General features: G+C 38.5%; 1 gene segment (V, D, J or C); it reads left to right on the top strand.

Moving 5' to 3' along the window:
• Nucleotides 1–5,988: 5,988 nt before the first annotated feature.
• The window catches only part of LOC100774075, a 36,301-nt gene continuing 17,309 nt past the window's right edge, over nucleotides 5,989–24,980 (top strand). Inside the window, 2 exon segments of the V gene segment in view lie at nucleotides 5,989–6,034; nucleotides 6,156–6,487. Of these exon segments, the coding sequence occupies nucleotides 5,989–6,034; nucleotides 6,156–6,487 (378 nt within the window).

Genomic DNA, 24,980 nt, shown 5'->3' with positions numbered 1-24,980 from the left:
ACCTTGATAACTGTTGGACCAGCTAGATTCACAATGTCATGTGCCTCACAGATGGCTTCTAGAGAGGGAGAGAGAGGATATTTAACCACCATTTGAGTTGTAGGTTAACACAATACTGGGCTTGCCTTACTTTTGGCTGCACAAAGAAACTACAGTGTTGAATTCTATGGTCAAGATGAGCTGAGCTGCATTTTGTTACTAAGAAGAAAATAATAATGAAAACTAGTAAAAATAGAAATTGATGTGGTTTTAAATCTAATGTGTAACCCTTTGGACTATTAAAGCAACTTGCCTATTACCTGACTTCTTGGCTGTACTTTCCTACTGTGTGTTTAGTATCATACATGTGGCCAAACTTACTCACATTTATTTATTTTTCTTTTACTCTCTGTCAACTTAAGGATTTGTTCCTTAAGTGTCACTTGGGCTTGAGAGGAACCTCGGGCTCTATTGGCTTTTCTTCTTTGAAACCAACTTTTTGATCTTTATGTAGATAACTCAAAGTTTTTGTTTGACTGTGCCTTTGCTTGGCAGTAACATAACATAGTTGTCTGTAGTATTGACCTTCCTCTTTGTAAACTATACCCTGGTTATAGCCCAAATGGGGTTTTCATGGTATCACTGAAAAAGAGAAATATTACAAAACATGTTGGGAGATTTTCCACAGTGTCCTGGATCTTACTTGACCTTGACCAGTCATTCTCCATTCCAATACCCCTGTTATGTTAGTATAGCCATCAATGCTTACAGAACAGCAAGAAGGTCATTCATATCAGACTGTTATTTTAACCACTCTTTAATAGTTGGATAAAGGTGGAGAAAAGTGAAAATCCAAATAATTTCAACTGACATTCTTTAGGGAAGTTACTGTAGTTGCTAATAAGTAGACCAAAAATTCCATTGATTTCCTAACTTCTTCAGGTCCTTGTCTTAATGGACAAGATAACATTAATGATCAACAAGCCAAACTGTGATGATCTTTTGCAAATTGGCACAGCTCTCATGGCAGTTGATTTACTTGGAAGATTATGCTATATAACATTCAAAGTAATTTTGACCTCAAATGTATAAATTAATATTATCTGTATGTGTACTGTTAAACTCTGGGGCTTTGAAAGTTCACAGGTACAACTTACAGAACACACAAGGCAGTTTTATACCATGAATGCAGTGATCTACCACCACAGTATGTTTAAATGTGAATGAGTGTAAACAGCAGACACCCAAAAGTATTTTCTCCTCTATAAAAATGAACCTAGTGGCTTCCACTGAAATATTGACCTGCAATTGAGGATAGAACCAAAGCACTTACCCCCTTATAATAAGTACAAATTTTTCAAGTAGTTTCTAATCTATAGGGTTGTGCATTGAGAACATGGATTGGCAGACTTGAAACTTTATAAGGATATTGAGTGAGTGGAAAGAAACACCCATAAGCAAAGACAGTCAAGCCATTAGAATTATCTACTTTATCAATATCTAATCTGAGACCCTGTCTAGAGTTTTTCTGAACAACTGCTTGGCATTCTCTAACACATTTTGTGATCTTTAGGTTCACCTAAGCAGAAAGCTCTGAGAACTTTTGTGAGTCAATTGTTTCATAGGTCAGCTGAGTGGAGGATTCTTGGAGTCAGTTTTTCCCACCTGCAATGACATTGGGATAAAAGGGGGAATTTTAACACTTGGGACAGGTTTGCCCTTTTCCTATCCTCACTCTGTAATCCTCATGGATTATATGTAGTTTTTCAACAAAGAAAACTTGTTATGATAAATCTTTCTGCCAAAAGTCGCCTGAACCCCACCACCACGTGTGAGCTTTATGCCAGCTGCCCGCCTGAGTTAGGGCCAAAATGAATACACAGAAACTTGTATTAGTTACAATGCTGCTTGGCCAATGACTAGGATTCCTCATCTGTTAGCTCAGTCTTAACTATCATCAACCTATATATTTTATAAGACTTATCTTATCGGACGCCTTATTGGTGTCCCTCTTTACTGGTGGATCACATTGTGCCACTGGAGCAGGACTGGAGGGGAAAAAGGACTCTTCCTGTTTCAACTTCACTTAAACATGAGTCTCCTTGCTATGTCACTTCCTGCCTGGATCACCACTTCTCTACTACATTTCTCAGATTCCTCCTTGACTCCTAGTCCCGTCTAACTTGCTGTCTCATTGGCCAAACAGTATTTTATTTAACAATCAATAAGATAAACATACACAGAAGTACTTTCCCCATCAAAAACTAGTTCAAACTAGTCTGTCATGGAAAAGAGCAGAGTAAATCCTGGGGTTTCCATGCCCTAGGCAAGTCTCAGACTCTTGCCATCTCCCTGTTTCCTCCTTTAGTCTTCCATATATGGTCTTATTGCCATCTTTTTCTGGTTTCAAGAATCAGGCACAGATTGGACAGCTCCATTTGTATTCCAGGAATTTACCAGTTTTCAAATTCTTGATTTACCATAAACCACACAAGCTGAGAGAGGTATTAGAAGTCTCACTTGCTGAAGTTACTGAGCATATGCCATGTAGATACTGATCCATTCCAGCCTTACATAATCCCAAACTAAGGTTACAATATTTCCTGTGATCAGTAACTCACTCAAGTTCATAGAGATGGAGACAGATCCAGATTTAGAAATGAGGCAGGTAGGCTCAGCCCATTAACTAATAGTACAAATTGCAAATGTTACATTATGGGAAGCCTAGAAGCCATGATTAATATGCCCAAATCTGGGAACCATCCCCTTTCCAATTCAGAAATAATACCTTACAGAAACTCCAGAGAGAGAGACAGAGAGAGGCTCTTAGAGTCACACATTTTCTAATCCAATGGGCAAGACCAGAGCATAAATACAATCAATATTAGCTTATCATTCAATTTTGGGTTTCACTCATGCTTTACTGGGCTCCATAGTGCTTGAGCATCTCTGTTCCTCTGGCCCCACCATCCACACAATGCATTGCTTGTCTCAGATATTCATTCTGACTTCACAGCCTCAGAGCTTAAATTCTTCTATTTCTCCTGGCCCTACAGCAGTGAGTGGATTCTGCTGCATCTAATGTGCCTCTGTTTAACTGCCTTGAAAGCACTTCCTTTGTGATAAATACTTTGTGGGAGTGCTTGGAACACAGAGAAATCTGCGACAGCTCTTGAAGTATCACTTAGAAAAAGTGGTCCATATTTTTCTTAACCCATGTTATAATCTGCTCAGAGCAGGGGGGGACTTATTTAGATTAAGAAGGGTAAAAAAGTATCCTGTAATCCTTTAGTAAGCCCCATGAATCAGAGATATCCAGTTTTCTGACTAATACCACATCTGTTGACAAAAGAAGATACATTGGAAAATAACTAGATCTTCTTGGTCTTTCTGCACAGAGCACCTCTGGACATTTTACCAAGATGGACATGAGTAACTGTATCCTCTTTCTCACTTTGAAGAAGTGGAGCATTCTCTTCTTCTTATTCCTACTGCATTGAGAGGTGACTATTTAATACCCCACAATTTTTCTGAATTCCTATTTTTTAATATTTTTTTCTGTATTCTATTCTTATCTTGCCTGTGTAAAATCCACTTTTCAAAATATTCCCAGGAGTCAATGTTTCCCATGACATATTAAAAGGCAAAATCAGTACTTAATGAGATAGAAAGGGAATTGGACACCAAAGATGAAAGAAAAGACTAATTAGGTTTAGAGATGCTGCATAGAAAGAGCAGGCATTACTACACAGCATGGCCCTCATCTCCATGCTCCTACCTAAACAAGCTGATCCATCTTTGCCTCTAGCTGTTACTGGAGCCAGAAAAACTACGATGCTTAAGAAATGGAACGTTTTATTTCTTACACTATCCTTTGCTGTGGTAGGGCTGGGACACAGGCCCTACTGTGTTTCCTTCTAATGCTCTTAGAGGAGCTGTTAGCTTCACTATGGATCTCTTCCAGGTGCATCGAGTGAGGAGTTTCCCTCTACCTCTTTCCCTCAGCTTGTCAGTTCCTCCTGGGCTCTGTTTAGCATGACTGTTCACTGAAGATTAGCACCACCAGCATTTGCTCTGGTTCCCATGATTTCAGCCACCTTTCACAATGCTCATTTAGAGGCCAAGCACCTACTCTCCATGCTTTATTGGAAGTGAGAAATGACTGAGTTTCACATCACGCAGTTGTGGATGAGTATGATTTATTGAGGAAGAGACCTTGGGGTGCCACTTGGGTGATGGTTATTTCCAAATCTCTCTGAGCTTTGTGTTCATGTATACTACCTTGGGGAAAATTTCATTTCCAATCCTGGGTGAGAGATATAAAGTCATGTAACAGGGATGATGGTAGATTTTCATGGAATTGCCAGTGTCATCCTCTGGCATGGAAAAGAACTGAATAACTGTGAAAGACATACCATGTTGTGGAGAAGGGGACAGTGAGAGCTTTATACATTCTGGATTGGAGAAGACTGAATGCCTGTTAAATAAATTTTGGCTTGGTTACTTTACAGGGCCCTTGAGGATCTTATTTCCCTCGTTGGTTATGAGTTGATACCCATCCTTGTGCTTTATAGATGTTTTCTGGTGGAGAATTTTCTAGGAAGAAGTGACAGACTCAGGAAGCCTGGTTTGACTTTCCTTGCCTACCCATGTACCTTTAACCCTGCTTCAATTCCTTCCTTGGAAGAAAGTTTCATCCCTGAGTTCTTCTGCAGCACATGCTCATGCCCATTAGTGGGCAGTGATGAGCTAATCTTGAGAGGACATTGATACTGGCAAGACCAAGTCACTCAGAAATCAGTATTTCCTTCCACATATTTGCCCAGGTGTTGATGGCTTTGAGGAGTGTTACCTAAGAGCTACCCTGTGTTCTACTTCCTGCTTTTTGGTTCCAGTGGCCACATGAGTGTCCTCTTAACTCCGTTTTATTTTTCCTCTTTTATCCAAAAATTCATTGTTTAGGAAAATATTTCTGCCAACAAAAGAATCCAATGATTTTATGGACTGTACCTATTTAGTATATAATCAAGACTCAGAAACTAAACATTTTCAAGGTCAACAACTTAAGGTCAGAATATACAATTTTGTATCTTCTTCTCTATTTCTAGGTTCTTCAAATACTACAAATTTTCAACTGTTAGATGAGGGATTCCCTTAGAGTTCAAGTTTGTGATTTCAGGATTTACGTTTTCAGTATTTCTTTAGACATATGTGGACAGCAGATGGAAGTCAATCTCTGTATTAACAGTTTGCATTTGTGCTTGTGTGGTCACATGTGTATATGGGAATCTACAGAGCCCAGAAAAGGCCATCTGATCCCCTAGAGTAGGAATTATCGAACTTCTGTGCTTTTTGGAAAGGGTCTCGGAAAGAAAATCACTTCCTTATCAGGAACATCAAGCACTTTCAGCTATTGAAATGCACTCTTACCTCTAATGTAACAACAAAATCTTATGTAGAAATGACCACAATTACAAACACTGGTATTTTAGATTAAAAAACAAAGACAAAAACAACAGAGTGTGACTCTTAAATAGAGCATTGGTTCTCTATGAAATAGTAAAATGGGTTGTCCACAGCCTCACTGCCATATACAAAATTATATTATTGAACAATTCATGTTTCACTAAGTGTGTGGTTAGGGCTATGTGAGTTCCCACTGTTGGCCGGAGTGTTACCTAATAATCACTCAGCAGATGGAAGGACATGGTTGCCCTGGAGAGTGATATGACTAAGTGCCTCCTATTTCTCCCTAGTTTCTGATGTTTTCCCTTCAATTTCCTGTTTTTATGGCCTGCCACTTGGTGGAGCCCACAACTTCCCCACATGCAGTCTTTCTAATTCTTAGTCAACCCCTTCTGCAATAAAAGGAGGAGCCTGTATCTCCCCAGGAAGAGGGGTATTTGCATGGAGCCAGCCTGAACTTAGAATCCCTGGGGCAGATAAGAAGAGGTCCTCATCTACATTCAGTCGATTGGACTCTGGAAACAGATTCTGGGCCCCTTCACCATGACTTGGGCTCCATTTTTTCTCATCTTCCTTCATCATTTAACAGGTAAGTGGATTTAAGGGCAGTTACTCTAAAAAAGTAAGTGTGGCTTGAGATGTTTGGACCATATTCTTCCTGGTAAATAAGATTTGCTTGTCCTTACTGATTTTATTATATTCTTTTAAAGGATCATGTGCCCAGTATGAGCTAACTCAGCCAAAGTCTGTGTCAGAGTCTCTAGGGAGAACAGTCACCATCTCCTGCAAGCGCAGCAGTGGTAATATTGAAGATAGTTTTGTGCACTGGTACCAGCAGCACTTTGGAAGCTCACCCAAAACTGTGATGTATAATGACAACAAAAGACCATCTGGGGTTCCTGATAGATTCTCTGGCTCCATTGACAGCTCCTCCAACTCAGCCTCACTGACCATCACTGATCTGCAGATTGAAGATGAGGCTGATTATTTCTGTCAGTCTTCTGGTATTGGCTTTATTCACAGTGATAAGAATCATGGGGAAGTAAGACAAAAACCCCAGAGAACCAGCTGTGAAGTCATTTTTAAAAAGGACTATTGCTATTTTTTGTTTCATTTAAAATTCCTGCTATTGGAGTACTTTCCTCAATGATTATCTCCAGCTTTATTGCAAGATTCCATCTTCTCCTCCCACATACTGATGGCTGGCCTCTTTACTAATTTGGGTTTAAGCCATGAAGTAGATATGGTTGAAAACAGTAAATTTGCAGGTCAATAGTACTGACATTTTGTGTCACAGACTTCTTTACATGTGTATATGTTATCATCACCTCTAATCATGAGTCACTTGCATATGTTCATGTTTCCCTTCATTGACATCAATAATTCTCTGTATTGCCAAGTGTATCTGTAATATAGGGAGGGCCACACATGGGTGAAACCACTGCTTCACAAAGTTGTTTTAAACTATTAAGGAGTCCTTTCTTTGACACTCTCTAAACTAAGATGTAAGGATGAGGTTTTTGTCTCTCAGAATTTTGTCCCCAATTACTAAAAAACCAATAGTAATGAATTCAAGTGAGTATTCTGATGAGAAGGTCATATTGTAATAAGGAGAAAACCTGTGTTATCCAACTCCATAGAAAAAACAACCAAGGTCTATAATGTAATGTTAAATGAAGACCTAGTGTACATGTAAATGCGAATGTAGAGTTCTTCCAGCACATGACCTACCATTCATCTGTAAAGCTCTGAAAAGCTTTGCACTCAGATAATGAAAGGTGAGAAAATATACTCAGTGAACAGCCAAGGAAAACCAGACATACTGAATTGATAATAATTATATCTCTGTGTTGTGGAGGCTCAAGCTTTTAATCCCAGGTCTTAAGAAGCAGAAGGAGAAGGATGCAGAGGGAGGCAGATCTCTGTGAGTATGAGGCCAAACCGTCTCCAAAAAAAAAAAAACCCAAATATGGGTGTGTGCCTCTCTGTCTCTCTGTCTCTCTCTGTCTCTCTCTCTGTCTCTGTCTCTCTCTCTGTGTCTCTGTCTCTGTCTCTGTCTCTGTCTCTCTCTCTCTCTCTCTCTCTCTCTCTCTCTCTCTCTCTCTGTGTGTGTGTGTGTGTGTGTGTGTGTGTGTGTATGTGTGTGGTGGTCTTAGTTCAGATCAGAATGATTAGTAGTCATTAAATTCAATGCATTAGATTTCAGCACATATTGGATGGCAGTGTCAAGGGAACCAGATATGTCAAAAATTGAATAAACTTTTTCTTATTCTGATTTTTTTTTACTAACGGAATGAAAACAATGTGTGGAATAGATTGAGTACTCACTCACAATATCTCTTCTTTGCAATTGTTCGGGTTCATTTTATTTTCTATATTTTGTATTATTAACACATTATATTGTTTATTTTCTCCTTTCTGGTATCTTTCTGTTTTTTTTTTCTGATATGGATAATAAGCAACTCATGGAAACAGTGAGGAAATCACTAACAGAAAATTGAAGCAACAATATAAAGAGTGGAATTAGGTAAAGCATGTAATGTCTTCTGCTGCAATGGTGACTGTGAAGAATAAGGAAACAGATCAGTTAGGGGTCAGTGTGGATGTGGGTCAGGCAGACTTGGAGAGAACTGCTTGTGCTAATAGAGCAAATGGACACAGCTGAGATGGCTCCAGTATCTGCTCAGGGATTTGAATGAATGTCCCAGGGCTTAATGAATGGGCAGCAGAACCCTGTTTTGGTAAAAAAAAATATTGTGAGTATAATTCTGGAAAGCAAAATTTGCAAACCTATTGAAAATGTATCTTACAACAGGTAGATTGCTAACAAGGTGGTTGTGGTACAAGGGACTGGAAGGGATATGATACTCCTGCATTATGGAGGTTCTGGGGAAATAAACCAGGCAGTTTGGAATGGATCTGTCTCCTGGGGTGGGCAATTGTGGAAGGTATGTAGTTATAGTAAAATGTGATAGTATAGCTGTACAGATGAAAGGAGAAGATAGGGTCAAGGAAAGGAAGACAACAGTGTGGAGGAAAGTCTTTAAAACTAAAGATTGAGTGGGTGGAGTAATTACCTAAGACTCTGGAATGAGCCCAGTTGCAGAGTTCAGGAACCAAGGTTAAAGACAAGGAATTTAAGGAAATATGCACCTTGCCTTCAGGCAGTAGTAGAATTAATTTTTGAAAAAGAATACTACACAGACATTGCATTGCTGACTCTGATAAACACAAATGTGTGGTGGAGGTACACTAAGAGATGGTCTGAAGAGCTCCTTTTGATTGAAGGGGCAAATCATTTTGAATCATTATTATGAAGCACTCTGTGCCCTGGGAAACGTGTCAGAGGTGGAGCACCTTCCTCAGCCAGGCTCTCCACAGTGGAAAAGAGAGTTTGCTGTCCATATAGAGAGCAATGGAGAGGCACAGCTATGGTGTCCTGCCACAAAGCCAGAAAGTGGAAGTGGCTTAGGGCAGATGCAGACACTCCCTCTAGTTCTGAGATACAGAAAGACCAGAGGGAGTAATATGAACTACCCCTGGTGCATGAACCATTCCCTCCCATTGTTAGCAAACCATACAAATATCTATAGAAGAAGCTAGGTCACACAAAACAACCCTTTCCCCCAGCTGAATCATCCTCAATAACAGAAGGAATGACCGGGTAACACCTCTCTGGGCTCTACGCACCTGTCATACAAATATATCATTAGTGGATGAACAGCAGCAGCTTGCTTTCTTTATTAGATAGGATACAAACCCAATGGACTTCTACACTGTTAGAATACACATTTTGAACAAAAGCTGTGGAGCTTCATAATGTGTTTTACATTTTCAATCTCAAATATATATTAGGCATCCCACCAAAAATTTGATTACAGACTTAGAACAAGAAAAAGGTTTATCTTTATGACCTGTTGCATAACTCATGCTCACTGCCTGCATTCCTTCCTCCCACATCCCCTTTCATTTGCCCTTTCTCAGTCTTCTTCATGTTATATCCTACCCATGTGTATGTTTGCTTAAATGCATATATCATAATTAGCTATATTCCACATATCTACTTTGCCTAATATTGTACATCCTATGTTCACACATTTCTTGAAATATTTTCACCTTCTTTTCAATTTAGATATAATAGTATGTGCATGTGTGAATAATTGTGTATGTATTCCATATTTTCATTATCCATGAATCTATTGATAAACCACTATGTTTATTCAAAATTTTTTTTGCCATCGTGAATAAAGCAACAGTAAACATTAATTGCAAATATCTCTATGGTAGTGTATGGAGTTCTTTGCGTATTTGCCCAAGAGAGAATGATCTGGATCATATTGTCATTCTTTTTTTTTTCTCTTTGAGAAATCTGCAAACTGACTACCACAAAATCTGAATTAGTTTTTATTCCTGATAGTGAATTAGGGACCTCTCCTCTCCACATCCTCTCATTTTCTCTCCATATCCTCTCCAACATTCCTTGCCAGGTTTGTTGATGGCAGCCATTCTGACAGAGTGTGGTATTATCAAAAAGTAGTCTTAGTAGTCTTATACTAAATTTCCTCAATGACTAAAGATAATAGCATTTTAAGAAATAGTTATTAGCCATTTGTTTTTCTGTTTCTCAAAACCGTCAGTGCAGCTCTTTGCTTGTTTGTAGATTGACACTTTGATTTTTTGGGTATTTAATGCCAGCAATCATTGTAAATACTTTCTGAGTTATAGTGGGTGAAGATTTACCTCCCATTCTGTGAATTTTATACTCCTCTGATTGGTTTCCTTTTTGCATAGATACTTTATGTTTTCCTGTATCTATATGGGTTGGCTCCTGTGCTGTTGGTATTGTATAAAATGGTTCTTGCTTATGCCAACAATTTCTATAGCATCTCCTATATTTTTATCAAAAATTTCAGTGTTCTAGCATTTAAATTTAAGTCTTTGTTACATCTTAAATTGATGTTTGTACAAGGTAAAAATAAATAAATCAAATTTCATCTTCAAGTATAAATCTACTTTTACTATCACCATGTTCAATAGGGTATTTACATTCCAACCATGTTTTGCATGGTTTTTGAAAATAAAGCAGACATGTCCTAGACACTTTATTTCTTGTTCCTCTATTTTATCCCATTGCTCCACTTGTATATTTATAATGCCATTACCAGGCTGTCTTATAGCAATATTTGAGGTAGTTCTCATGGTGCTTTTGCTAGACCTGTTAAATGTGACATGAGTATTTTAGTAGTTATTGCATTAATTCTGTAAATTAATTCATATGGTATAACATGTTCACAACATTATGTCTGAGAACATGCAATATTTTTCCATACTCTACTATCTTCTGTGATTTCCTTTTCCAGTAACCTGAAACTTTCATTGTACAAGCCTTTCACTTATTTGGTTACATATATTCCTAAATATGTGATTTTGTGGAAAGTTTATTGTGGTGTAATATTTTTCAAAATTTTTCTCTAAGAGTAAAAAGTTTCTATAAATAAAAGCTTCTTTTGGAAATACTGATTTTGTGTCCTACAATTTTAATGTATTTATTAAGTCCAAGAGTTTTCCAGTAGACTCAGTATGGTCTTTTAATAAAGAACCATGTCATTACAGCTTAATAGTATCCCCCTGTATATATGAACCACACTTTCATTATCCATTCATGTACGAAATCACATTAACTTCAATTCTATTCATGTATATTGTGAATATGGAAGTAATGGATATCACTCAGCAAGTATTGTGGAGGTGCATGTCTGTTCCTTTGGGCATAGACTAGGGGAGGTATAACTGGATCGTATAGTGTATTTATGTAAGGTTTTTTGCACAGTCTCCTTATGGATTCCCAGAGTGGCTACACCAATTTGCATCCCCAGCAACAGTTAATGCATATTCCTCATTATACACAACTGTGCTGCATTTGTAGCCAGTTGTTTTGTGGATCTTTCCTGAAAGTTGGAAAATGAAATATCAAATGTTTTATTGCATTTACTCAAATATTAAGGATGATAAAGGCTTTTTGAGGTTTATCTTTGTCATTTTTAATTCTTCTACAGAGTATTCTTATTTAGATCAAAAGCCCATTGCATGCCTTCTTTCCTTGAGACTCTTTTTTACTTCTTTGCATATGCTAAATAATATGAATATTCATGAAATCCCAGTTGTCAGTTGTTATTCTTCATTCCTTGGCTAATGAATTCATTCTCAGAAAGTCCTTTCCTACAAATATATTATTTAGACACTGGATATTTTTTTCTACTTACAGTTTTATCATGCAGACTTAATCCACTTAGATCTAATTTTTGTACAGGGTAATAGACTCAAGTCAAATTTCATTCTTCCCCATGTAGACATCCAGATTTCCCTGCAGCATTAATTTAATATACTCTATTTATATCAGCATATGTTATCCTCATTGGTATGTCTTTGTCATACTATAGATATCTGTATTTATGACTACATATTTATGTCTTATATTTTGCTTTCTTGTTCCACATATCTTATGTTTTGGTTCTTGTGATATGTTGCTTGCATTTCCACAGTTCTGTAATCTATTTTTAAAAGCTAGCAGACCATATCCTCTAATATTCTTCATTTTGCTAAGGATTGTGTTGGATACCTGGTTTCTTTTCTTGTATATGAAGTTTATCATTTCTTTAAACCTATTTTTGTGACTGAGAATATGTAGTAATTTGGCCTCCATAAATGCATAGGGAGTGGCAATTTTAGTAAGTATGAGACTATAGGGATGGGCTTTGAGTTTTCGTAAGTCATGCCAAGTGCTTCAATACACTTCCTGTTGCCTTCTTATCAAGATCTAGCCAGCACCATGTCTTACTGAATACAACCATTCTGCTAACTATGATGATAATGGGATTGAGCTCTGAAATGTAAACTGCCACCTCAATTAAATGGTTTCCTTTATTAGACTTGTCATGGTGATGATGTTTCTTCACAGCACTAGAAACCCTGACACCTAAGGGGACTTCGGGTGGGATTACTTTGAATCTGTAAATTACTTTTGGTAGAATAGTCCTTTTCATAATACTAATTTCACCAATTCATGAACACATCCCATCTTTCCACTTTTTGTGTTTTCTTGATTCTTTCATTAATTTGAAATTACCATTGTGTAGATCTTTTACCTTTTTGTTAGTTTTACCCCAAGGTGTTTAATTATTTTGATGTTTTTTTAAATGTGCTCATGATTTCTTTCTCACTGCGTTGTTTTTATTATTGTACATACAGTCCTCCTATATTTTTAGTAGTTGATTTTGTATCTTGACAATTTGGATAAATTGCTGATTATTTATAGAGGTCTTCTGGTGGCATTTTTTGGTATCCCTTGTGTATATCATATCTCCTATATCCTTTGTTAATTGTCTTCTTTTTTTCAATTTTAGCTCTTTAATTTTGTCCTATTGCCTTACCTATTCAGTGACTGCTTTGAGCACTAAAGTGAAAAAATATGAGGCTAGTGAGCTGCCATATCTCACCCCTGGTTTAATGATTTGGTTTAGGTTTTCATCTGTATCAGTGATCCTGCATCTAAGGCTCAGGAAATAGAGCAGAAGAGTCTGTCTAAAGATTGTAAGAGTCAGAATACTGGGAAGCCCCCAGTCTCTACTGGAAACAACTGAATAAACAAGAGTGAAACAATTGTAATTTTTAGAGTCCATGACAACACCATAAAAGACCCTCAGACACGCATGCAATCAACAAGAGCATTTTAATCCTTCAGACTGAAACAGTTCTCAGTTTGTAGGGATGAAATCACCTGACAAAGTGGCAAAATTGTGACCTACACAGAAGCTCAAAAGCTCCTTGTAAGCAAGATTAGGAGAATACCAGGCAGGGCAGGTTAGTCTGGTAGCTGATTAGTAGGTTTAAAGAAACAAGTTTATGGGTTCCTGTAGAATTTGTAGATACATGGCTCTAGTTGCTAGGGACTTTCCAGCCACACGGGTAGAAAATGCTATCTTTAGCTAGCAGAAAGGCATAAAGTGCCTTCTGATGGATTGCTCCTGAGTTGTGGAATTTACAGCAACTGCATGTTCAGTTCCATTAAAATATACAGGGGCCTAGTCTGTGGCAGGGTCACTAGGAGTCTATCATGACATTGGTCTGTTTCTTTGTCCCTCTCATTCCTCCACTGAGAAGTGGACCCTTTCAAATCCTGGAGATGTATCCTCCAGATCTACTGGCTTGTATTATTATTGTCTTTTAAAAAATGTATAGTGTTTTAAAAAATTAATCATTTTTTTAATTTGAATTAAAAACAAGATTGATATACATGACACTCCTAGTTCCCTTTCCCTCCCATCTGCCCCTACCACCACATTGCCCAACTAAATCCCTACCTATCACATACCCTTTCTTCTATTCTCCCTTGAGTCAAACTTTATGCTCCCTCATGACCTCTGCATCCTTCCTCTTCTTCCCTTCTCATTCTCGTAGCTCCCTCCCTTCTCTTCCTGTGCTCTCAATTTGCTCAGGGGATCTTGACCCTTTTCCCTTCTCCAGGGCCCTATGTATGTCTCTCTTAGGGTCCTCCTTCTTTACTAGTTTCTCTGACAGTGTGGATTGTAGGCTGGTAATCCTTTACTCTATGTCTAAAATACACATATAAGTGAGTAGATATCATGTTTTTCTTTTTGTGATTGGGTTAACCTGCTCAGAATGGTTTCTTCTAGTTCCATCCATTTTCCTACAACTTTCAAGATTCCATTGTATTTTTTTCCACTGAGTAGTACTCCATTGTGTAAATGTACCACATTTTCTTTATCCATTCTTCAGTTGAGGGGCATCTAGGCTGCTTCCAGTTTCTGGCTATTACAAATAATGCTGCTATGAACATCGTTGCACATATGTTATTGTTGTAGGAATGTGTTTCTTTTGGGTATATGCCTAAGAGTGGAATTGCTGGATCCTGTGGTAGACTGATTCCCATTTTCTTGAGGAGTAAACCATACTGATTTACAAAGTGACTGTACAAGTTGGCACTCCCACCAGCAGTGGAGAAATGTTCCCCTTTCTCCACATCCACTCTAGAATAAACTGTCATTGGCCATTCTGACAGGAGTAAATGGTATCTCAGAGTTGTTTTGATTTGCATTTCCCTGATGGCTAAGGATGTTGAACACTTTCTTATGTGTCTTTCAGCCATTTTAGATTGCTCTATTGAGAATTGTCTATTTAGTTCTGTACCCCACTTTTTAATTGGATTGTTTGGTGTTTTGGAGTCTAGCTTCTTGAGTTCTTTGTATATTTTGGAGATCAACACTCTGTCAGATAGGGGGTTGGTGAATATCTTTTCCCAGTCTGTGGGCTGCCATTTTGTCTCACTGACTGTGTCCTTTGCCTAACAGAAGCTTTTCAGTTTCAGGAGGTCCCAATTTCAATTGTTGCTCTCAGTGTCTGTGCTATTGGTGTAATGTTCAGGAAGATGTCTCCTGTACCAATTCATTCAAGGGTATTTCCCACTTTGTCTTCTAATAGGTTCAGTGTGGTTGGATTTATGTTGAGGTCTTTGATCCATTGTGACTTCAGTTTTGTGCATGTTGATAGGCTTGGTCTATATATAGTCTTCTGCATGTTTGCATCCAGTTATTCCAGCACCATTTGTTGAAGATGTTCTCTTTGTTCCATCGTATAAATTTGGATTGTTTGTCAAAAATCAGGTGCTTGTAGGTATGTGGGTTAATATCAGGGTTTTCAACTCTATTCCATTGGTTTACCTGTCTATTTTTGTGCCAATACCAAGCTGTTTTCAGGACTATAGCACTGCAATAGAGCTTGAAGTCAGGTATGGTGATTCCTCCAGAAGTTCCAGGGTTGTTTTGGCTACCCTGGGCCCTTTTTTTTTTCTCCATATGAAGTTGAGAATTGTCCTTTCAAGGTCTGTGAAGAATTGTGTTGGGATTTTCATGGGGATTGCATTGAATCTGTAGATTGCTTTTGGAAAGATTGCCATTTTTACTATATTGATCCTACCTATGCAAGAGCATGGGAGATCTTTCCATTTTATGGTATCTTCTTTAATTTCTTTCTTTAGAGAGTGTAAATTCTTATGGTATAGGTCTTTCATGTTTTTGGTTAGTGTTACCCTGTAGGGAGCCGTCCCTGCATTCTCCATTACAAGATGGCGCCTGCATCCGGCAGGCACCGAATGTAAACAAGTTATTGCGCAGGCGCTGGGTAACTTTCCATTCCTTGATCTCTGCCTCTTCCGTGGCATCATATGGTCCGATGAGCTACAGCCAATCGTGGGGTAACACGTCCGAGGCGGCGGTTGCCAGCCTTTATTAGGGTACGGGATTCTTGGCTCGGGGTCTCCGCTTTTGTAAGCTTATGCTCTCTCTCTCAAGACGCATAAAAGCTTTACTGCAGAAGGATCCGAGTGTCCTGTGTTGTTCTTGCTGGCAAGACAATCATGCGGGACATTACCCCAAGGTATTTTACGTTGTTTGTGGCAATTGAAAAGGGTGATGTTTCTCTGATTTCTTTCTCCAGCCATGTACCATCAGTATATAGTAGGGCTACAGATTTTTTGAGTTATTCTTGTAAACTGCCACTTTGCTGAAGGTGTTTATCAGCTGTAGAAGTTCCCTGGTAGAGTTTAAGTTTCTGTCTGGTGTTCCTGTGCAGTAGTGAGAGTGGGGTGTTGAAGTCTTCCACTATAAGTGTTTGTGGTTTTATGTGTGATTTGAGTTTTAATAATGCTTCTTTTACACACGTGGATGGATTTGTATTTGGGGCAAAAATGTTCAGAATTGAGACTTCATCCTTATGGATTTCTCCTGTGATGAGTAGGAAGTGATCTCCTTCATCACTTTTGATTTATTTTAGTTTAAAATCCAGTTTGTTGGATACTAGGATTGCTACCCCTACTTGTTTCTTGGGTCCATTTTATTGGAAAATCTTTCCCCAACCTTTAATTCTTAGGTACCATCTGTCTGTGAAGTTGAGGTGTGTTTCTTGTATGCAGCAGAAGGATGGATTCTGTCTTCTTAGCCACTCTGCTACTCTGTGTCTTTTTATAGGCAAGTTAAGACCATTAATGTTGATGGATATTGATGGCCATTGATTGTTAATTCTTGTTTGTTTTTGATTTGGTGATGGTGATGAAATTATGTGTGAGATTCTATCCTTTTTTCTTTTTGGCTGTTGGTAAAGTGGGATTATCTATTGTCTACATTTTTCTGGTTTTAGTTAATTTCCTTGGGTTGTAGTTTTCCTTCCAGAACTTTCTGTAGAGCTGGATTGGTAGATATGTCTTGTTTGAATCTGGTTTTGTCATGGAATATCTTTTTTTCTTCATCTATATTGATTGAAAGATTTACTGGGTATAGTAGTCTGGGCTCGCATCCATGGTCTCTTAGTGTAGGTAGAATAAGTATCCAGGACCTTCTGGCTTTCAGAGATTCCATGGAAAAGTCAGGTGTAATTCTGTTAGGTTTGCCTTCATAAGTTACTTGACCTTTTTCCTTTGCTGCTCTCAATATTTTCTCTTTGTTTTGCATGTTTGGCATTTTGATTATTATGTGGCTAGGAGACCTGTTATTTTGGTTCAGTTTATTTGGTGTTCTGTAGGCTTCTTATATTTTTATTGGCATGTCTTTCTTTAGGTTGGGAAAGTTTTCTTCTATGATTTCTTTGAATATGTTTTCTGCGTCTTTGAGTTGGATTTCTTTACCTTCTTCTATACATATTATTCTTAGGTTTGGTTTTTTCACGGTATCCCATATTTCCTTGATATTTTCTCTTAGGGATTTGTTGGACTTAAGATTTTCTTTAGTTGATGATTCTATTTCTGCTAGTGTGTCTTCAGTTCCTGAGATTCTCTCTTCCATCTCTTGTATGCTATTGGTTATGCTTATGTCTGTAGTTCCTGGTCATTTTCCCAGCTTTTCAATTTCCAGCATTCCCTTAGATTGTGTTTTCTTTATTGTCTCTATTTCAGTTTTTAGGTCTTGAACTGTTTCCTTGAGAGATCTGTTGATAACCTGTATTTTTTTGATTTGTTTTTTCTTCCATTTGTTTAAGGGATTTTCTCATGTCCTCTTTGAGGTCCTCTATCATTTTCATGAAGATGTTTTTAAGGTCATTGTCTTCAGCTTCAAATGCATTGTGATGTTCAGGTCTTGCTGGTGTATGGTTCCTAGTCTCAAGTGGTGCCATATTGGGTTTTATGTTGTTGAATGTGCTTTTTCCTTGACCTCTTCTCATCCTTACTTCTGGTGGGTGTAGCAGGAGCCTCTTCCTCTCCTGGTGGGTATGGGACCAAGGTTCCCTTCTAGTAGATGTAAACAGTTTCAATACTCTGAAGGAGGTACATGACACAGTTCTCACAAATGAGGCAGAGAAGTAAGACCCTAAAGTCTGAAATTTCACCATCCCTGGAATACTGAGAGGATCGATTTCAAGAAGGCACAGGATGCACAGTGATTCCTCAAACACAGAGTAGGGTCCAAGGACTCTTAGCCCCAGAGAGACACAGTTGCCTGGCACTAGTACTTCAAAAAATCCAGAAGGCATGGAAGGGACTGTGCTCATGAAATGAAGCCTCACATCTAGGGGAATGGTCAGAGGCAGGTAGCTCTGAGATTATTGGAGGGAAGATGAAGCCACCAATACACCAGAAAGCAGATTTGCTGCAGGTGGAAGAGTGAAGATAAGAAAGCAATATCTAAGAGGTGTCTGGGTCATATCTGAGAGCAAATTCAGATGAGTTTACAGGCCCTTAAAATGGGCACTGAGTGCAAAAGTTGGAGGAATAGATAATAGCAAATGTGAAGAGGGGGTGCTCTTAGTAGTTGTAGTTGAGAATATGCTTTGTCAGGACCCATAGGGCAGACAGAGACAGATGCCTCAAAACTAACGACAGCCCAGCCCAGAGTAGTGTGTCTAATCTCCCAGGTTATATCTCACATTGTAGCAATAGGTCATAGATGATGAACCAAAGATCTTCTACCATAGACCTTGATAATGGATGTAGTAGCTAGATTCATAATGTCACGACCCTCGCAGATGTCTTACAGAGAAGGAGAGAGAGAGTATCTTTAACCATCGTTTGACTTTTAGGTTAAGACAATAGTGAGCTTTGTTCTCTTTGTTGAACATAGGCAATGCAGTGTTGTATTATTAAGGTACAGATGAGCTGAGCTATATTTTCTTACCAAGAAGAAAATAATAATGAAAAACATTTGCATAAATAGCAATTTATGTGGTTTTAAGCCTAATGTCCATGGTGTGTGACCCCTTAAACCATTAGAGAAACTTGCCTATTATCTGACTCCTTCATGGTATTTTCCTCCTTGGTCCTTAATATCATACATGTGGCCGAATTAATCACATTTATTTATTGATTTTTTAAAGTGTGACAAATTAAGCATTTTCCCTTAAGTGTCACTTGGGTTGAGGGGAAACTCGGGCTCTTCTAGGTTATTTCTTTCAAGCTAACTTTTTGATCTTTATGAAGATAATTCAAAGGCCTTGATTGACTCTGCTTTTGCTTGGAAGCAACAGAAGAAATTTTTCTGTAGCATTGGCTCTTCTCTTTGTAGGGTATACACTTGTTAAAGACCATGTGGGGTTTTCATGGCCTCTCTGAAAAAGAGAAAAATTACAGAATATATTGGGTGATGTTCCTCAGTTTCCTGGGTCTCACTTGATCTTAGAATGTCCTATTATATTAGGACAGACATGAAGTATTTTTAATGAACAACCAGAATATCATTCATATCAGAATAGTATTTAAGCACTTTGCAATATGTTAACAAAGATGGATGAAATCCAAAACCAAGACACTTTCAACTTTGATTCTTTAAGCCAGTTCCTGTAATTGCTAGGAAGTGGACCAATAATTCCTCTGATTTGCTCAGAAGTTTGCATACATTATGTAACTCAGTCAGGTCATTGTCTTAGGAGACTTGATAACAATAATGGTCAAGAAGCCAAACTTTGATGATCTTTTGCTAGTTGGAACAGATGTCATGGCAGTTGATTAACTTGGAAGATTGTTCTATATAACAGTACTGAATAAAATAATGTTGAATCCAAATATATAAATTAATATTACCTGTGTGCAAACTATGAGGCTTTGTAAGTTCTCAGGTACAAGTTACAGAAAACACAAGGGCATATTTATACCATTAATAGAGTGATCTACCATGAGAGTGCATTTGGATGTGAATGAGCCTAAAGAGCAGATCCTTAAAAACATTTGCACCTCCATAAAAAATCCTAGTTGCTTAAATCCTAGTTGAACTAGTAGCCTGCCATTGAGCCCAGTGAGGACTGGCTAGAACCAAAGCACTTGCCCTCCTTATAACCAGTACAGATTTGTCAATATATTCTAATCTAGAGGGATGTGTTTTTTTTTCCACCTGCAATAAGATTTAGTTTTAGAAGGGTAGTTGGAACACTTGGGGTAGGGTTGCCCATTTCCAACCCTCTCTGGCTAATCCTCATGAATGGGTATATTTTGTTTTTCAACAAGGAGCAGCTAGTTCAGTTTATTCTGTCATGGAAAAGACTAGAGTAATTCCTAGGGTTTCCATGCCTTAGGCATGGCTCAGACCCTTGCCATCTTGTGTCTCCTCCTTTAGTCTTCCATATATGCTCATATTGCCATCTTGTCCCTGGTTTAGAGACTCCAGCACAGATTTCCCACAGCTCTCTATATATTCCAAAATATTTATGATGAGTTTGGCTGGTGTTTATCTGAATAAAGATATCTTAAACCTACAGGCTGTAGTTATACACCAAGGAGTAAAACAGTGAGAAATCAGATATAGATATGCTATATAGAAAGAGCAGATATCCCTGGCCACCCAAGCCCTCATCTCTATGCTCCTATGCAACCAAGCTGATTCAGCTTTTCCTCTAACAGTTTACTGGAACCTGGAAAAATATGATGCTGGAGTAAAGGGTCCTTCTAATTTCTTACCCTGACTGTTGTTTCTTTCCCTGACTATTGTAGTGGTAGGGATGGGACACAGATCATAGTATGTTTCCTTCTAATGCTGAGCACCACCAATAGCACTGAAACCAGGCTATTGAAATATTCTTTTTTCCTTCCCAGTCAGGTGTCTCTATTTAGCTATTCTCATCTCAAGTATCAAGAGACATGTGTAGGGTGATCTCTTCTAGGTGCATTGAGTGGGGAATTTCCATCTACCACTCTCCCCACAAGCTTATGATTTCTTTGTGGTACCTCTTTAACATATCTTTTGGCCGAAGGATGTCACTGCAATCCTTTGCCCTGGTTCCCATGGTTGAAATCTCATTTCATCATGCTCATTAAGACCCCAAGTCGTTACTCTCCATACTTTTAGTGGTGGTGGGAGTTGACTAAGTTTCCCACCATGCACTTGTGGATGAGTGTAATTTAGTGATGAAGGGGCCTTATAGTGCTACTTGGGTCATAGCTGTTCCCAATAATAATAATGAGATTGATAACTACCTTATATACCATTCTAGAGCCTTCATCCAGTAGCTAATGGAAGCATAATCAGAGATCCATAGGTAAGCACTGAGCCAAACTTCTGGAATCCAGTTCTAGAGGGAGGAGTGATAAGAAAGGGGTCAAGACTATGCAGGGACAACCCATAGAAACAGCTGACATGAGTAAGTGGGACTTCAAGGACCCCAGTCTGACAGCTGGAGAACCAGCATAGAATTGATCCAGGCACACTGAACATGGAAGCCAGTTGGGAGAACTGGGCATTCAATGGGGGGCTCTGGCAGTGGAATCAGTATTTATCACTAGTTAAGGAATGGACACCCTCAGCCTAGATGCATGGGGGTGCCTAGGAAATTTCCAATGACTTGATTGACTTTGATGATCACTCATAAGAGACATCACTCTCCCTGGGAAGTAGATGGGGTGGAATGTTGGGCAGGTGGTGGCATGAGAGGACAAAAGGGAGAGGGAACTGAGATTGGTGTGTAAAAATAAGATTGTTTTCAAATTAAATAAAAATTAAAAAAACATAAAATTAAATAAATTCAATGTGCATCAGACTTGTGTATATACTGGATGGCAGTGAAAAGGGAAACAGATATGTCAAAAATTGAGGAAACTTTTGCTTATCTTATGATTAATTTTACTAACTAAATGAAAACAGTCACTGCCTGGGATAGGCTGATTACTCAATCAGCTGATTTCTTCCTCACAATTGTTGAGGTTCATGTAATTTTCTATTTTCTGGATTATTAACACATAGGAGTATTTATTTTTGCCTTTCTGGCATCCTTCTATTTTTTTCTGCTATAGATAATGAGCTACTCATCAGAAGAGTGAGAAAATCACTAAGAGGAAATTGAGGTGATAATGTAATGTCTTCTGCTGCAATGTTGACAGTGAAGAGTAAGGAAACAGATCACTTTAGAATCAGCATGCAGGTGGGTCAGGAAGACTTGGAGAAGAACTTCTCATGCTAATAGAGGAAATGGACACATTTGCTAAGCTGGCCCTAGTATCTGGTCAGATATTTGGATGAATGTTCACAGGGCATCATGCATGGACAGTAGAACCATGTTTTGTTTTTAAAAACATATTGTGGGTACAATTCTGGAAAGTAAATTATATAAACATATTAAAATGTAACATAATATGCAGATATTGACAAGGTGTTTGTGGTATGAAGGACTCGAAGGGATATGATACTTCTGCACTATTGGAGGCTTTGGGATAATAAACCAGGCAGTTTAGAATGGATCTGTCTTCTCAGGCGGGCAACTGTGTAAGGCATGCAGTTTCAGTAAAACTGATAGCAGAGTTATAGAGAAGAAAGGAGGAGCAGAAGCAAGGAAAGGAAGAGAGAATTTAGGATGAAAGGGAAGACTTTAAAACTGAAATTTGTGTGGGTGGTGTACTTACCTATGACTGTGGAATGAGACCAGGTACAGAGCAGGAACCAAGGTTAAACACAGGGAACTTAAGAAAATAAGTACTGTACCGATGAGTATTGATAGAATAGTATAATTCATTTTATTGAAAGAGTACTACAGAGACTAAGGCCCTTCCCTGCACTTCTGACTCTGATAAGCACCGATGTGTGGTGGATATATGCTAAAAGATGGTCTGAAGAACTCTTCTGGCTTGAAGGGGGAGATTATTTTGAATCAGCATTATGAAGGGCTCTAAACTGTGGGAAACCTGTCAGAGATGGGGCCCCTTCCTCAGACAGGCTCCCACAGAGGATGAGAGAGTATGCTGTCCATATACAGAGGAATGAAGAGGCACAGTTCTGATGTACTGCCACAAACCCAGAAAGTGGAAGTGGCTTCCTAGGAAGATGCACTCACTCTTTCTAGTTCTGAGATATGGGGAAGCCAGAGTGAGAAATAAGATCTCCCCCTGATACAGAAACCATTCCTCCTCTTTGTTAGCAAATCATACATATATCTAGAGAAGAATCTAGATCACACAAAAGCACCTTTTATTCCAGTGGCATCATCCTCAATAGCAGAAGGAAACACTAGGTAACACCCAGCCTGGCTCTACATTCCTGCTCTCACAAATATATCATTTGTCGACAAAGAGAAGCTTGCTTTCTTTATTAGACAGGATAAAGAAACCCAATGAACTATGACACAATTAGAGTACATACTTAGAACAAAATCTGTGGAGTTTCACAATATATTTTATAGCTGTGATATCAAATATATATTATTATTTATATACCACCCCAACCAAGAAATCCATGATTTATTTTATTTATTTATTTATTTATTTATTTATTTATTTATTAGTTCAAGTTAGGGAACAAGCTTGTTTTATTTATTTATTTGTTAGTTCAAGTTAGGGAACAAGCTTGTTTCACATGTAAGTCCCTTCTCCCTCTCCCTCTCCCTCCCCTCACTCCCACCTCTCCTCCCCACCTCCAACCTCCCCCCAACCCCATCCACCCACCACTCCCCAGGCAGGGTAGGGCCCTCAACAGGGGCTCTGCAAAGTCCACCAAATCTTCCTGTGCTGGTCCTGGGCCCTTCCCCATGTGTCCAGGGCCAGAGTGTAACCCTTCACGTGGGATGGGCTCTCAAAATCCCTTCTTGCACCAGAGAAAGATACTAATCCACTACCAGAGGCTCCCTGGAGTGCAGAGGCCTCCTTATTGACATCCATAGAACCAGAGAAATATTTAATCCTCTTTCCTGTTGCATAACTTATGTGCACTGCCTGCATTCTGACCTCCCACATCCACTTTCATTCAACCTTTCTTAATCTCTTTTCTTCATCTTATATTGTACCCACACGTATGTTTGTTTAAGTACATACATCATTATTGGCTATATTCCACTTATGAGAAAAATACGAGGGTGTGTTACTTTGCCCAAAATTGCATATGCCATATCTAACCATTTCTGGAAAGATCTTCAACTCCATTTATTTTAGAGCAAAATAGAATTTATATGTGTGTATGTTTGTGTATCTGTGATCCAAATTTTCACTATCCATGAATCTATTGATAACCAATTATGTTTGTTTTAATTTTTTCCTATAGTGAATGAAGCAGCCATGAAGATGAAATGCAAATATCTCTATGGTAGGGTATGGAGTTCCCTGGGTACATGTACAGGAGAGAATGATCTGGGCCTTATTCTACTTTTATTTTTACTTTTTGCTTTGAGAAATCTCAAAAAGGACTACCACAATGTCTGAATTAAATTTTATTTCTGACAGTGAATTAGGGTCCTTCTCTCCCCACATCCTCTCCAACATTCCTTGTCATATTTGTTGATGACAGCCATTCTGATAGAGTGAGGTGGTATCTCAAAGTAGTCTTACACTGAATTTCTCCAGTGACTAAAGAGACAAACATTTTAAGAAATAGTTATTGGCCGTTTGTTTGTTTTTCTTTTTCTCAAAACTCTTGATGCAGCCCTTTTGCTTGCTTGTGGATTGCCGGTTTGATTTCACTAGTATTTGTGGTCACCAAGTCTTTGTAAATATTGTCCAAGTTGTAGCTGGTGAAGATTTCCCTGTAGTTCTGTAGGTCATTTACTTGCTGACTGGTTTTGACTGGTTTTCTTGTTGCACAGATATTTTTTATTTTAATGTATTCATCTGCTGATGATTGGGGTTGGCTCCTGTGCTGTCAATGTTCTTTTTTTTTTTTTTTTTGGTTTTTCGAAACAAGGTTTCTCTCTGGAGCTTTGGAACCTGTCTTGGCACTCGCTCTGGAGACCAGACTGGCCTCGAACTCACAGCGATCCGCCTGCTTCTGCCTCTCGAGTGGTGGGATTAAAGGCGTGTGCCACCAACGCCCAACGCCCGACTTCCTGTGCTGTCAATATTCTATAAATACAAAAAAGAGTTCTTGATTATTCCAATATTTTCTTAAGTATCTCCTGTTTTCTTCTAACAATTTCAGTGTTCTAGGGTTTAAATTTAAATATTTGATCTATCTTGAATGGATGTTTGTGCAAGGTGAATGATATAAATCAAATTTCATCTTCAAGTAGAAATCTAGTTTAACCAGCCATGTTCTATAGCCTGTTTTCATTCCAAACATGTTTTTGCTTAA

This window comes from Cricetulus griseus, chromosome 4 (genome assembly GCF_003668045.3).
Source record: "Cricetulus griseus strain 17A/GY chromosome 4, alternate assembly CriGri-PICRH-1.0, whole genome shotgun sequence".
Taxonomy (NCBI): domain Eukaryota; kingdom Metazoa; phylum Chordata; class Mammalia; order Rodentia; family Cricetidae; genus Cricetulus; species Cricetulus griseus.
The sequence above is the reverse complement of the archived record's forward strand: the minus strand, read 5'-3'. Positions and strand labels throughout refer to the sequence as shown.